This window comes from Pelodiscus sinensis, chromosome 19 (assembly GCF_049634645.1).
Source record: "Pelodiscus sinensis isolate JC-2024 chromosome 19, ASM4963464v1, whole genome shotgun sequence".
NCBI lineage: Eukaryota > Metazoa > Chordata > Testudines > Trionychidae > Pelodiscus > Pelodiscus sinensis.
Window position 1 is genome coordinate 19,434,389 of NC_134729.1, and position 14,021 is coordinate 19,448,409.

A 14,021-nucleotide genomic window follows, 5' to 3' on the forward strand; every position below is an offset into this window, starting at 1 on the left:
TAGCACTTCATTTAGCCGATGAGAAGCTGCTGATCTAGAATGCAGGTTACCTAGGAATTTGTGCCGGTTTAACTAGGTCACTCAAGCCTGCACAAGATAGGTTTGCTGACCTAACCCCACCCCACCTCCACCCCCAATATAAATAGCACTATGTCAACAGGAAGGGGTCAGCCCCTTATCATAACTACTGCCTCTCAGGGAGGTAGAGTACCAATGCTGATGGGTCAGCTTCTCCACCAGCATAGAGCAGGGGCTTCAATAAGGCCTGGTCTTCACTACAGTAGTCGATGCACCTTACTTTGAGTTTGTGTGGTCTCTGCAGCGGGAGATTGACAGGAGAAAACGCTCCCATCGGCTTCCCTTACTCCTTGTGAGTTTCACTTAGTGGTTTTTACTAGACCTGCTAAATCAAACTGTGGAAGATCAACTGCATCAATCTTCCATGTAGCAAAGACAAGCTGTAAGAGCTACAGCTGCAGCGCTGCAGGTGTAAACAAGCCTTTGCACAGATGTGAAGGAATGACTTGCAAAAAAATGCAGCTTTTTAAAAACAAATTACTAATAGTTAAATGTCTAGGGCTTCTCTACAGATCAACTGTGGGGCAAAAGTCACAATTATGGATGCTGCTGAAGAACAGAAAGGGAGAGGAACTAAAGTTCATCCAGCAGACTAATGACCAATGAAATCATTGCTAGCCTCACTAAGGCAACTCTCCCAAGTCACCTCACTGTCATTAAGGAAGTGAGTGTTTTCTTGGTATGTGCTGGCGATAAAGGAAAGATTGGGTGGGGAAGGAAGATAAAACTCGCATGCAGATCCACAGAGCAAATATATATTTTTAAAAGGTTAATTGTGCATGTTAAAAACTTCAGCAGATGTTTAAAAGCCCACCTTCTTTTGGAGTCAGTCACATAAAAAAATATGTATGCTGCATCAGATACTTAATTGGTTTTCTCTATAAATATTATTATTGCCACTTCTGACATCTAGTCACTCACCTGCCAGATGTATTGCCACGTCCATTACAGAACCACTTCTTGCTGGTATTGCAGTAAACCACACAAGCTGGGTCATGGATACCACAATAACTAAAATCAAAGAGGAAAAAGTAAAATTAAAAATGCATGGACAATTCACTATACTATAGACATAAGCTGAACTTGGCAGCTAGGTAGCACTGGGGAAATGGTGTGAGATTAGTTAACCTATTATTCCATATTCTTAATTTTCATTTTGACAATCTTTACAATGCTCTGTGCAATCCAGATTTCAAACCACCAAGTCAGCCTCAGTCACTTCCATCCAAGTTGCACTGCTTAAATACTAATTTTGAGGTCAAACATCTCCCAGTTTTAATTAAGACTTATTTTAGCAGCTGAGTTTATATTGAAGGGTGCTTGGCCTCATGTATTATGTATATAGCGCCTCATCAGAGAGCACTATTCCTTGCTATGATACTGTGTTACAATATGCTGAAACTGCAGTAGACTAGCGCTGTTAGTATTTAGGTAAAGCTAGATATCTGCCGTTTTAATGCTAGTTGTAATAAATACACAAATGCTCAAAGGACTTAAGACTTCAGTTGGTCACTTCTATAGCACCTTCCATTCAGAACATTTTACAATCATTAAATTAGTTGTCTGCACCATTGAAAACTGGGTAAATATCCCCACTTTACAGGCAACTGACAATCTGTCAGTTTCCCAAAGATAAACAATAGAATTGGGATTAAAGCTATGATCCAATTTCCAATCATGTGCTTAACCAACGGACCTCTGCTTCATTAAGGCAGAAACAAGGTTGCTCATATTGGATATGAAGGAAGTGCTTCATTAAAAGGTATACAAAATGGCTCTCAAACTTTTAAATTATTAAGTTTGGCTACAACAAAATAGTGTATATTTACATCTTACATATTTACAAAGATGTTGATGTCCCTTTGATATTTATTGGGTATGCAATGTCATTAAGATACATACAATTTTCAGTTTGATAAATTAAGTCTAACTGAGGCTCCCTTTGAAGTTCATATAAAACTTTGACTACCTGCAAGCATGCACAGGAAGATCCTTGGTGTAATAGGTATCTTCTTCATCTTCTTCAAAGTTTAATTCTGCAAGCAATTGGCTGGTTTTTGCTACATTATCATCCACTGCACCATTCTGGAGGATTCCATCAGGACCATTAACCTGAGAGAGAAATTTGATTGTTTAAATTATATAATCAGTGCCCCAATTATAAATTAACCCCGTGCTAGAAAGAAAAGGGTTGGGGGAAATAGCCTATTTCACAAGTGCTTATAATTGGGAGGGAAAAGAAGAAAGAATAATAATGGGATATATACTGGTAACAAACAAAACGTTGACTAATGCGAGTCAGTGTGTGAGATGCTAGAATAATCTAATAAAATACATATGAAAGTTTAAAAATATAGATGGGCTGCTGTTCTGCCAATAGTCAGTTTCAAATCACAAACTATACTTAATTATATAGGTGTCAAATATGTTTTTTCCATCCTCCACAGTTTCCTAAGGATACTTACCCCAAAATAGGATCTTAACCTCTGGCTTGTGGATCACATTGCAGTTCTGTGTATGGCCCATGAGACATTATGTTTACTACTGATCATGTGCAGGTCTGCCAGATTTCACTGGTTCTGTCTGTGTATTCCACCCACCCCACCACTACCACCACCACCAGTATTACTACAGTGACATGCATGTAAAGCATTGGCATGTGAAGTGAGGTGCATACTAATTGTACACAACATTGACTGTGAGAGCCATGCACTCCCTCTGCAGCCAAAGTGCTGCCACCATTCAACTGGCACTCCACAAGTTGTACATACGTAGGGGCAGTTAGCAGATCTACCCTATCCTGGGAGACCACTTTGGTTACAACAATCTTGCAGCTCAGTGAGATGAAGGAGGACCACTCATGCAACCTAGTCAGTAACCTAGGTTGCCCATCACTGCAATAATCTTATCTGGCAAATCAGAATGATTTCTCCTTTAAAAATAGTTACAATTAAATCTCATAACAAACATGCTACACCTGAACTTAGTCTCATAAAAATGAATGAATGGCTCTAGTCTGTTCAGCCTAACCACCAGCTCTTGCTTCTTGAAATGGGCTTTCAATTTCTGTTTCTCAGCAGATTAACATGTGCAAAGACAGACACAGGATGGATTGGATTGTTTTTGTTCTGTGCTTATGTGGTGGTGAACCTCGGCCAAGCACGGCAAAATTAGTGAAGACATTGTCTAAAGACAGAAAGACACATAAGAAAAGACTTAGCTTCCCCCAAAGGAACCCCATCATACACTTTTTTCAATGGGGCTTAAGTGGTGTTTACCCATGAAAGCTTATGTCCAAATAAATCTGTTAGTCTTTAAGGTGCCACGGGACTCTTCCTTTTTCCAAAATTAAGTGCACTGTCAGCACAGTCAGTCTTAGCTTTTTTGGTAACTTGGAATCAGAGCTGCATCAAAATAACAGTTGGAGTGGGGGAGATGAGAGCTAGTTCTAGAAGTGTTAAGAACACCATACATTCAGGTCTTCTGAGGATGTGTTAATAAAATTTGGGAAAAAAAAGAGCATAAGGACAGCCATCAGCCAGCAACTCAGGAGACTGCTGCAACTGCAAGTGTGAAACATTTATGTAATGTTTAAGATTTAGTTTAATCAAATAGAAGTATTAATGTGTTTGTGTATAAGATTTGGTTCTTACCATTCCTAACCTACTGCTGCTGCACCTGCAGCTTGACCCAGGTAATGAGTATTAATAAAAAAGTATACCTTCTTAGAGGTTGTAAAATGCTGTACTGAGCTGTAAATTAACATGTTTTAGTGATCATATTTGCACCAGTGTTTCAGGAAATATGTGAAGGAGCATTAGTGGGAAACCTGATTTAAATCAATGAATTTCTGTGACAACTAATGATTATATCAGTTATTGAAACTCCCTTGATTTAAATCAATCCACCCTGATTAAAGCAGCCATTGCCAGAGTTATAGGTGTGCTAGTTTAATTCCAGTTTCAATTATAACATGTAGAAAGCAGATAAATATTAGCTTGTCACACGCTTGTGAAAATTGTCTGAGCTAATATGTGAGTGTCAAAAGAAACAAAGTCAGGATGTATATTGCAAAAAGCTGTGTCCACCACCCTGCCCACCTATCTGACCTTTCATCTTGCAGACAAGACCACCTCTCATGGAGGCAAAGAATAATACAAACAACACAAATTGCTTAATCCCAAATCTACATTTAGGTATGAAGTCTTGGAAAACACACACCACTATCTGATATTGATTTGCATAGGCTTAATCTACATAACATTTTGAAACACTGTTATGGGATAAAGTTACTCCACAGAAGAAACACTCTCAAGGAACATATGATTTAATTATTCTACAGGGGATTAGGTTAATTAGATAGGACTGGACAAATGCATGACAAGTATTTGCCTCTGAATGTCACTGTAAAGGGAAGTTTCAAGCTTAAAATTTAAGGACAACATGAGGCTCTTGGTTTGGAGATAACTATTTTATTGTGTTTACTGAGTCAGGCATTTAATGCTAAATCTATTCACAATATCTACTTTAAGCTTCAAATTATTTATTTAGGTCTCATTTCCATAGAGAAAGTTATTACATCTACTTTGAAAAAAATATATATATAAAAATGCTGGTCTTCTGACATTATTTAAGAATTTCTTCAGACTTTTGTAGTCCCCCATTAATAAACTCAAGGATTTTCTGGTGAAACCTCTCTGCAGTCTGAGCAAAACTAAAGCTAAGCAGTGAGGCACGTTCTTCGTAGACTTCATATTAAGAGAAAAATTACAGGCTAAACACTTCATATCTCAATGAAGTAGCCTTAGTTTTTTCCATAAGTATCATAAAAGCTACATAGAATTAGAACAATACATCTGCTGCACTGCATGCTTCTGATCTAGATATCCAAGTATCCTAAAGTTAACACCCAATTCCAGAGTTAATCTCAAAAGATATTCAGTTCTAATTTATAAAATACATTTTTAGTTTGCAAGTGTTTGTGCATTCTAATTTGCATCAGGTAAGGTATGAGGCACAGTGCCAAGCACTCAACCAATGGAAGAGTATGAATCTTTAGTGTAACTATCTACTCAACATATTGCTTTTATTTAAAAGATCTGTAGTCAGCCTAGAGGTTTAAAGAGTGCTGCTGCTGAGGAATCAAGGTTGATAGAGAAAAGAACAATTCCAGAGACCACAGGGACTGCAATACCTAACAACAGTACTCTGGACTGACTTCAAAGGGAAGGAAAACTTTATCCACTAAATGACTTCACAACAGATCCCTGGAAGACACAGAAAGACAATAATGGGTAACTTCCTTAAATATATAGTGCAGTTTTGCAATTGTAAAATATCATTAACTGATCATGAAACATGACAAAAAGGTATTCAGATCTTCAAATCCGAAATTTTACAAGTACAGATACTGAGCACCTCCAAGTGCACTTTGAATGTAAATGGCCTAAATTAAAAAAAGCTGCCTTGTCTGTCAAACTGTTTGTATGGTTACATAAACTTAGACATCAAAGTGGGCAATTAGCTTCTGGGGAAATGTGCAGGTTTTCCTTTTTTTTTAAATGAGTGAAATTAAAAGGATTTCATCAGCTAAAAGGTGAGTTCACAGTTGTGGTCAATTGCAGTAGGAATACGGCACATCAGCTACACCCAATATAACATATGGAACTTCCATCCTTTCAGAACTTTAGGTGTGCGTGATGTCACCTGTTGCTAGTACAATCAATAGCCTAGCTCAGGGCTTGGCAGGCAAGTAATAAGGAAGTGAGTCAACTATTGTTTAAAACCATGTAATTTTAGCCTATGTACAACCTAGTTAATGATCCAGCACAACAAATGTTTATTAAAGAGGTCTTGTGCTCATCTTAAAAAATTAGATAAGCACACTAATAACAAACATTTTGAAAGACCAGGGCTAAGCTAATAAAAATACTGACACCACAAAAGAGTTGGCCTGTGGTTCAGCATTTTTGTTCTCTTCCCTTGCAAAACTCATCAGCAACAAAAAATACTTTATCAGGCTCAGGACACAAATATATTATTACTTCTAAAGTCAGCGATAACAAAATATTATGGAAGCACAGTTCCAATTTCTGAAAGAAAACAATGTCGGGCAATTCCACGATCTGCATATAGGCAGCCACATAAATGTATCCACTTGGATAAGTCTAGACTGCAGAGTTAAACCACAAAAAGATACACAAATTGTGGATCTTTTCCCACATCCCTTATTCCTTATAAAACGAGGTTTACAGGGATGGCAAACTAGTGGATCAGCTTTTTTGAAAATTTTTCTGAAAAAGCAGACATGTTCCTTGGACGTGGCATTGCTTTTCTGGGATACCTCTGGTATCCCAGAAAAGCAGTGCAGTCTAGACATAGCCTTATTGTCCTTCCACTTATAAGATAGGTGCCATGCTTAAAGCTACAGTGGGATAAACACTAATCATTTAAACAAGTACAGGCTGCCCCCAATTTGCAACATTATTGGGATAGCATCACAAGTGGGGGAGGGCGTCGTTACTCAAGCTGGGGACATAAGTAAGGGGATTTCAGCCCCTTTCGCACTTATGGAAAAGGTCATAAAGCGGGGGCCTCCTGTGTACAGAACTCTTCCAGTATTCATATAAATGGTTTATTTCAGGCTACAGGCTATGTATAAGGTGCAATAACCTTTTCAGCATTGCACAATTATCTCTAGAACAAGACAGTGTACTGAAGAAGAGATGTAAAAATTTAAATAAAACCCTAACTGTGTAACCGATTTAAATTCAATTGGTTACATAGTTAAACACTCTGAAGGCTGTCAGCCCCGCAGGCTCCCAGTGGCAGCTGGCTCCACAGACTCCTGGGAGTTTAGCCAGTAAGGTTCACCGATAAGCTAATGCTTATCAGTTAACCAGTTAAATTCATGCATCCCTATACGGTAGCATCACAAGTTTTTATTTTTTAAGCTCCCAGAAATGTGCCAGGATCAAAACAGAACCTCAAACACCACAATTTAAATTTAACATGATACAGAAAATGAAGATCACAAGAGAGACAAGGGAGGATGGAAGAGGATAACAATAGCAGTTAAACCATGATTTCTCAATAAGATGCACAAGTCTTGTACCAGTAATGCTACTTGCATGAATAATTCAAGGACATTTGGGCTTTGTCAATCTAGCATATTATAAGGTTTAATATTAACTAAAACCTGTATGCATATTTTTAAAATAGTGTAGACAAGGCACACTACTTTTCTACTACAGGTACTTACATGGCCCCCATTACTGCAGTATGAGAAGACTCCAATCTTTAATGTTTATCCTCAAAACACCGCTGTGAGGTTGTAAGGCAAGGCATAATTATTATTCCCCATTTTAAAGATTGGAAATGGACAGAAAGGCTAATTGGCTTGCCCAAGGTCACAAGGGAAGCAGAGAATTGTATCCAAATCTCCTACGCTAAAGTCCTAACCACTGGACCATCATTCTTTTCGGATGGGGTCGCTCAATCAGTTTAGCACACAAAAGAAACTGCACCTTTTCTACATTCAACTTCAATATCACAAATGCAAATGGTACTCTTAAAAATGCTGTGAAGAGCGGGAAAATGTTTCTTACAACTTGTTTGTTCTTCAACAGGGGTAAGACAGCAAACAGAAGTGGTAGTGACATGATCAGAAACATCACTGTGCAGCTAAAAAGACCAATTAAGCAAGAGCTGCAGGTGAATGGCTCAGTCAGCTGATTTTTGGTGAGAAGAAATAGTATGGTCATTACTTTCACACTGCTGACCCCTAATACTTTTGTCAGTGATGGGACACCAACTGATTCTGACAAACACTTAAGTTCCTGGTTTAATGTACATTAGCGGAAAAAAGCTCTGATATAGAGAAGAATCAATTGCTTACACTTTGTTAGAAGAGCAGGCAAAAGAACCATATCTAACTCTCTCCTCATAACATCTAGGAATTTGAGACATCTGAACATTAATCCATAGCAAATAAACAATGTGCATACATTTAAAAATAAAAGATTAAACTGGATTTAATGGTATGGAAATAATACTTAAAGGTGATCATCTGTCAGGCCTTGTAAAAAGTTTTATTTTTAGTTACTTCTCTTGCAGAGTACAAATTTATGTAGCTTTTTAAGGCAGCAAAATGTTCCCCAAAACCCAAGATGAGTCTGCTAAAATGTACAAGACTAGACAGCTATGTAACAAGGTTAGGAAAACTAAGGAAATCTATAGTTCTTGCTATACTGCGGTTCAAAAGGAACATTATCTAAACATCTAAAGAAAATCAGGTTGTGAAACAAGGAGGCAACAGGAGTATCAAGAAGAATATGACAACTTGCAAAAGTTTCTGAAAGAAATTGTTTCAGCAGTTTGATAGAGATATAAAACCAATTTTTTTCCCACAGGATAGCAATAGATTTTATTATTATAAAAGCTCTAAATACACTGTACATAGTTTTTAACTTCTATATTTGTTTTCCTTTCAGACCACATATTTAAAGGAAATTGTATTTGATATTAATCTACAGACAGGAGTCTTAGGGTGCTAAGATTGCCAAAGACTTTCAGGAGGTCTATACATGTTGTTAGTATGGCTCTCTCCAGCATGTGGATCAGATGGCAACGTTTCCCCTCTTATTTGTTAAGCTTCTATTTTAAATAAGTCCTCTGTCTAGGCATATGCAACATGAGTTTTCACTAGGAACGTAACTGATTAAAGAGAGGATGGGGGGCACGTTTTAGCCCAATCCCGCTGGAGCAGCCTCCCCACTGCAAGCAGAGCTCATCATGGGCAGGGGCTGCGGTGGGTGGCCAGAACAGCCTCTGCCTGCGATGGGCCCAAGCCCACTTAAGCAGCCCCTGCTGGGGGGAGGGAGGGGCAGTGAGCTGCTCCACTCCCCACTAGTTAACCAGAACTGCTAAGCATCAAGTGGGATGCTTATTGGTTAACCTTTCACATCCCTAGTTTTTACTGAGGTTGATATCAGAGTGCACCAAGTAAAGAGACCAATGAAGATGAACCAAGAATCCTTTCTACTGCCAGACTTGAGCTCAGGAGTCTGTCTCTCTCTTACAATAGACAACATTACGAACAGCTCAGGTAATTGCATCCCTGATTCTGTCTTTATGCAGCTATCAACTTTTGGAGAGGACAGAACTCTGAATACAAGTCTTCATAAGTAAATGGAGAAATGAAAGCACACACGATATTCTTGAACTGGGATCTTAAACTTAGTAGCACTTCAATTCACCTTTTAATTTGCATTTTAATCAGTAGATAGTTTACAAACTATTGTTGGTACTGGGATTATATCAGCATTTGCTTGTCCATGCAGTTGACTAGTTGACACATTCTGTGATCTTTTTAAATATTATAGCAACTATGAAGCTTAGATGTCTTTAAAAACAGCAATGTAAATTTTCTGCCACACAGAGTCATAAAGCTTAAATGCAGGTTACCTTCATTTATGATATTTCATCGTGTATATGCATCTTAACTTCCTCTTTTCTTACACTCGCTATTCCAAGAAAATCCTGGTTTCCCTTCTTTTTTAACTTCCTCTTTTCTTACACTCACTATTCCAAGTGAATCCTGGTTTCCCTTCTTTTTTAACTTCCTCTTTTCTTACACTCACTATTCCAAGAAAATCCTGGTTTCCCTTCTTTTTTAATATGAAGGGACTATACAAGGCTATTGCTCAGTGGTATATCAAATGCTACCACATTTCCCTTAAAATATTGTCTATTACATTTTAATCGTCTCCAACCTTCAATCCCAAATGGGGTTCACAGGAATAGGACACACGTGCCAGCCACCACACACAATGCAACGGGAAAAGATGGATAACAAGGAAGAGGGAAAAACCACCACACGAATTAGCCCCATGCAACGTGTTTCAGAATTTGATCACAACTAAGTTGCCCAATTGGAAAGGGGGGGGGGGGCATGCCAGCGGATTGTGCTGTTCCCCACAGGCAGCAAAAGGCAGACGGGGGGGGGGGGGGGGTTCAAGCCAGCTCCTACCCACAACACGGAAGGAAGTCACATTCCTCATGATGCAACCCTGAAATCTGACACTTCTACAGCCCCCCCCCCCCCCGGCCATGTGTTCTCAGAGAGGAAGGGGCACCGGGTCCAGCCCTGCCCCCCACCCCCCTACACTGGCAGCACGTGCCGGGCTAAGGCGAAGGCAGAGAGTAACCCCCCCCCCCGTGCTGAGTGTGTGTGTGGGGGGGGTCTCTGAACGCCACCTGCCCACGCGGGGCGCTGCTGCGGCTTCCCTCAGGGGAATCCCCCCCCCCCCCAGCGCGGACCCACCTGTGCCTCGATCTGTCCGGGCGGCCCCTGCCCCGGCGGCCCCTGCCCGCCGTGCCCGGGCGGGGTCTGGGTCTGGCTGGGGAGGGTGAAGTCGGTGAACTCGAACTCGGAGCCCTGGGTGTCGGCGCCGAGCAGCTCGGCCTCCTCGGTGTCCAGGAAGGTGAGCGTCTGCGAGCTGGGGCCGTAGGCCTCCACGCTCATGGCGGCGGCGAGGGGCCGGCGGGGCCTCGCCTCACGGCGGCCGGGCAACCGCGCTACGCGAGCGCCGGGATGGGCCGCGCGCACCAGGCCGCGCGGCGCGTCGGGCGCCAACGAAGCAACCGCCCCTCTTCCCCCCCCCGCCCCTCCTCTTCGGGCCGGGCGGCCGGACGCAGCCGAATCAAGCGGGGGCGAGGGTCCGCCGCGGTGCCGAAGCCCGAGGCGCTGGGAGCGGAGCAGGCCGGCCGGGAACCGCCGCGCGCCAGGCAGGCCAGGGAGCAGGGGTGACGCGGAACGCACGGGGAGGGAGGAGGGGGGGGACGCGGCGCGCGCTCAGGACGCGTGGGGCCGTGACGTAGGCACGCACGCACGCATGCCCGGCGGCAGGTGGGGGGGGGGGGGGGGGCGCGGAGGGAAGGCCCGGGGGCGGGGTCCTAGGTGGGAGGTAACCATAGGCTCCCGTGAGGGGAGGGGCCGCCAGTTGTCCTCTCCCCCCCTCCCCCCACAGGGAGTGGTAGGGGCGGTCTCTGCCCCCACATGGGGGGGGCACTGCCCCCATGGGGAGTGGAGGGAGGTCTCCAACGGCCCCCAGGTGTGGGGGTGGGGAGGGGAGGGGAGATCTGCCATTGCACACGTGTGTGTGTGTGGGGGGGGTCTTTCACTGCCACCCAGGGAGGTAGGGGGAGGACTACCACTGCCCCCCATATGTGGGGAGGGGAAGTCTGCCTCTACCCCATGGGGTGGGGGGGAGGGAGAGATCGCTCGCTTAACTGCTCCCCATGAGTAGTGAGGGGGAGGTCTCCAGTTCCCCCATAGGTGGGAGTGGGAGGTCTCCCACACAAACAGGTGAAAGTCTCTAACTTCCCCTCTTGGTGGGGAGAGAGAGGTCTTTAATTTCCTCCATGTAGGTGGGTGCCGGTCTCAAGCTCGCCCCCCCCCCCCCACACACACACACTGTTGGTGAGGAAGGTCTATAGCTGTCTTCTCTCCCCCAAGAGAGAGGAAGTTCTGTGTTATCAGCGAAGAAAGCAAGCAGAAATCTCTGCTGCCTCTGGTTCATGGAAGGGACTTTTCACCTTCCTGTCACTGTTTTGAATCCACCATGGGCCCAGAGTGACTGCATGTCATGTCTCTGTGTCGCTACGCAGTCACTCCGGGCCAACACTGGATTCACAATGGTTGCCTCCATTTGAAATGAGTTTGGTGGGTCTCAAGCCAATCTTTAGGGAATGCTTGTTTACATCTCAAAAGCCACATGTGCAATTTGTGATGTAGTGAAAGTGGGGTACTTGGGGCCAGGACTCTGGTTCCATTCCCAGATCAGAGCGTGTGTGATGTAGATGCTAAACAAGAGTGTGGGAAGTAGGACACTTGGTTCATTTTCCAGCTCACTGCCTCAGTTTCCCTTTGCCAGGAATAGAAATATGCATATCACAGAAAGGTGTGAGTATTAACTAATGTTTTAAAACACCATGAGACAGACAGAAGGTGATAGAGAAGTGTTAAGTATTATTATTATTATTATTAATTTATATTGATTGATTGCTAACAGTTGTGCCTGGACGGGGAGGCTAATAATCAAATGTACTGTGGAGACTGAAATCTTTACTCATCATTAAAAAAGGGCCTTCCACGTAAGACTGAGGCACATTAGAATTATGGTGTAGGTGAGATAAACAAACAGAAGATTTTGATTTCTAGGGTTCCCATCAATTTTTACCAGCACAAAATTCAGAATTTTTCTAAGGTTAGTTGTGGCAAAACAGGCATGTCAAGCACATTAAACCTTTTCTCTTCCCTCCCCACAACCCTGAAACTTGTATTCATGGCTATGGAAAGTGAACATATGTTTCCTTCTATATCTAACCTCTATGTTTGTAGTTTCAGTGTAAGACAGTGATGAGCAACTTCTGGCCGATCAGGGTTCTAGGGGTGGCCTGTGAGACATTTTGTTTACCTTTGCCCATACACTGGGTTGCCAGATCCCACTGGTTTCCATCCGCATAGGGTTTTTTTTTTCTACTGGTACAGGTTGGACCTCCCTGGTCCAGCATCCTGGGGACCTGAGCGATCCTGAACCAGGTAGTTTTCTGGACCAGGGAGGTCAACTCTCCCCTGCTTGGCGCCGACCCTGCTCCTGGGCTCTCCTCTGGGCTATGGGGCTCTCTGCCCTGCTGCCACCCCCACTGCTGTCAGTCTGGCTGGGGCTTGTCAGGGCCAGGGCTTGCCAGCCGCCACTGGCCCATCTGCTGCCAGCTCACCTGGGGCTCCCCAGCTGCTGGCGGACTCCTGGCTGGCTCGCTCTCCGGCCTCGGGGGCTCTTTGGTCCAGTAGCATCCATAGTCCTGCCAGATTTGAGAGGTTCGACCTGTATTACCAAAGTGAAATGCACATAAAGCAAGGGCATGTGAAGTGAGGTGCGTGCTTATTATCCACAACATTGGGAGAGCCGTGTGCTCCCTCTGCATCCTAACTGCTGCTACAGTTCAAATGGCACACCGTACAAGTTCTAGGTATGCAAGCACAGTTAGCAAAACTACCCTATCTTGGGAGATCATCTTTGTGACGATAATCTTGGAGCCCACTGAGATGAAGGAGGACCACTCATGTGGCCCACTCACTAGCCTCAGTTGCCCATTGCCAGTGTAGGAGAAGAAAACAGATGGACCAGGTTTGCCAGTGTCCATCAGATTTTGATAAAATATTTGCGTTGATGGAATTTGGCCAATTGCTCCTTCTCTCTCTTTGAAACATCCTTCTCTTTGAAATATCATGCATTACTCCAACATAGAAAAGCAATTAGAGTGGTTGGAAGGGCTATTATTTCCCGTACATGGCTTGTTTGTTTTCACCTTTAGGGTGTGTCTAGACTACAGGGTTTTGTTGACAAAAGTGAACTTTTGTCAACAAAACTATACTTGTTCTGTTGACAGTAAGTTGACAAAACGCGGCAGTTGTGTCGACGGCGGTAAACCTCATTCTGTGAGGAATAACGCCTTTTGTCGACAGAGTTCTGTCGACAAAAGGTGCTGTTGCATCCCCACTGTGCTTTTTCAAAAGAGAGCGTTTGGACTCTGTCGAAAAAGTGGCTTGCTTTGTCGACAGAACTGTCTGTAGACTAAATGCTCTTTGTTGACAGAGGCTTTGTCGACAGTGTCTGTTAAAGCCTCTGTCGACAAAAGCCTGTAGTCTAGACGTACCCTCAGTTTCTACGCTTCTGTGAGGAAGCAGGATGCACTGTAGGTTTCCGTTTAAACTGTCGACATCCAGAATCATTTGACTTAGCCCAATGACATTTGTATTGTGCTGGGGCAGTTCTTGATCTTCTCTCCTATTTGGTTGAATGGTTTTCCAGGTCTGTAAATCACAAATATATATATTTCCTGATGCAACAAATTCAGCTGTTTGAGGCTAAAACAAT

General features: G+C 43.1%; 1 protein-coding gene and 1 long non-coding RNA gene across 4 annotated transcripts in view; both read right to left on the minus strand.

Annotated features, from left to right (window-relative positions):
• UPF1 (UPF1 RNA helicase and ATPase) overlaps nt 1-10,904 on the minus strand; it is a 30,482-nt gene extending 19,578 nt beyond the window's left edge. Inside the window, exons 1-3 of one of the 3 annotated variants that reach the window (XM_075902871.1) lie at nt 10,403-10,904; nt 2,048-2,190; nt 1,000-1,089 (exon numbers count right to left, since the gene is read on the minus strand). In XM_075902871.1, the coding sequence (XP_075758986.1) occupies nt 1,000-1,089; nt 2,048-2,190; nt 10,403-10,603 (434 nt within the window). In that variant the 5' untranslated portion in view covers nt 10,604-10,904. The remainder of the gene's footprint in view (nt 1-999; nt 1,090-2,047; nt 2,191-10,402) is intronic. The other 2 variants (XM_075902873.1, XM_075902874.1) reach the window with 2 other exon arrangements.
• LOC142819015 (uncharacterized) lies at nt 9,578-10,380 on the minus strand. Its single transcript, XR_012896701.1, has 2 exons — nt 9,699-10,380; nt 9,578-9,639 (listed from the first exon to the last, which is right to left on the minus strand). It is a non-coding gene; the product is annotated as an uncharacterized LOC142819015 (long non-coding RNA).
• Nucleotides 10,905-14,021: the final 3,117 nt, after the last annotated feature.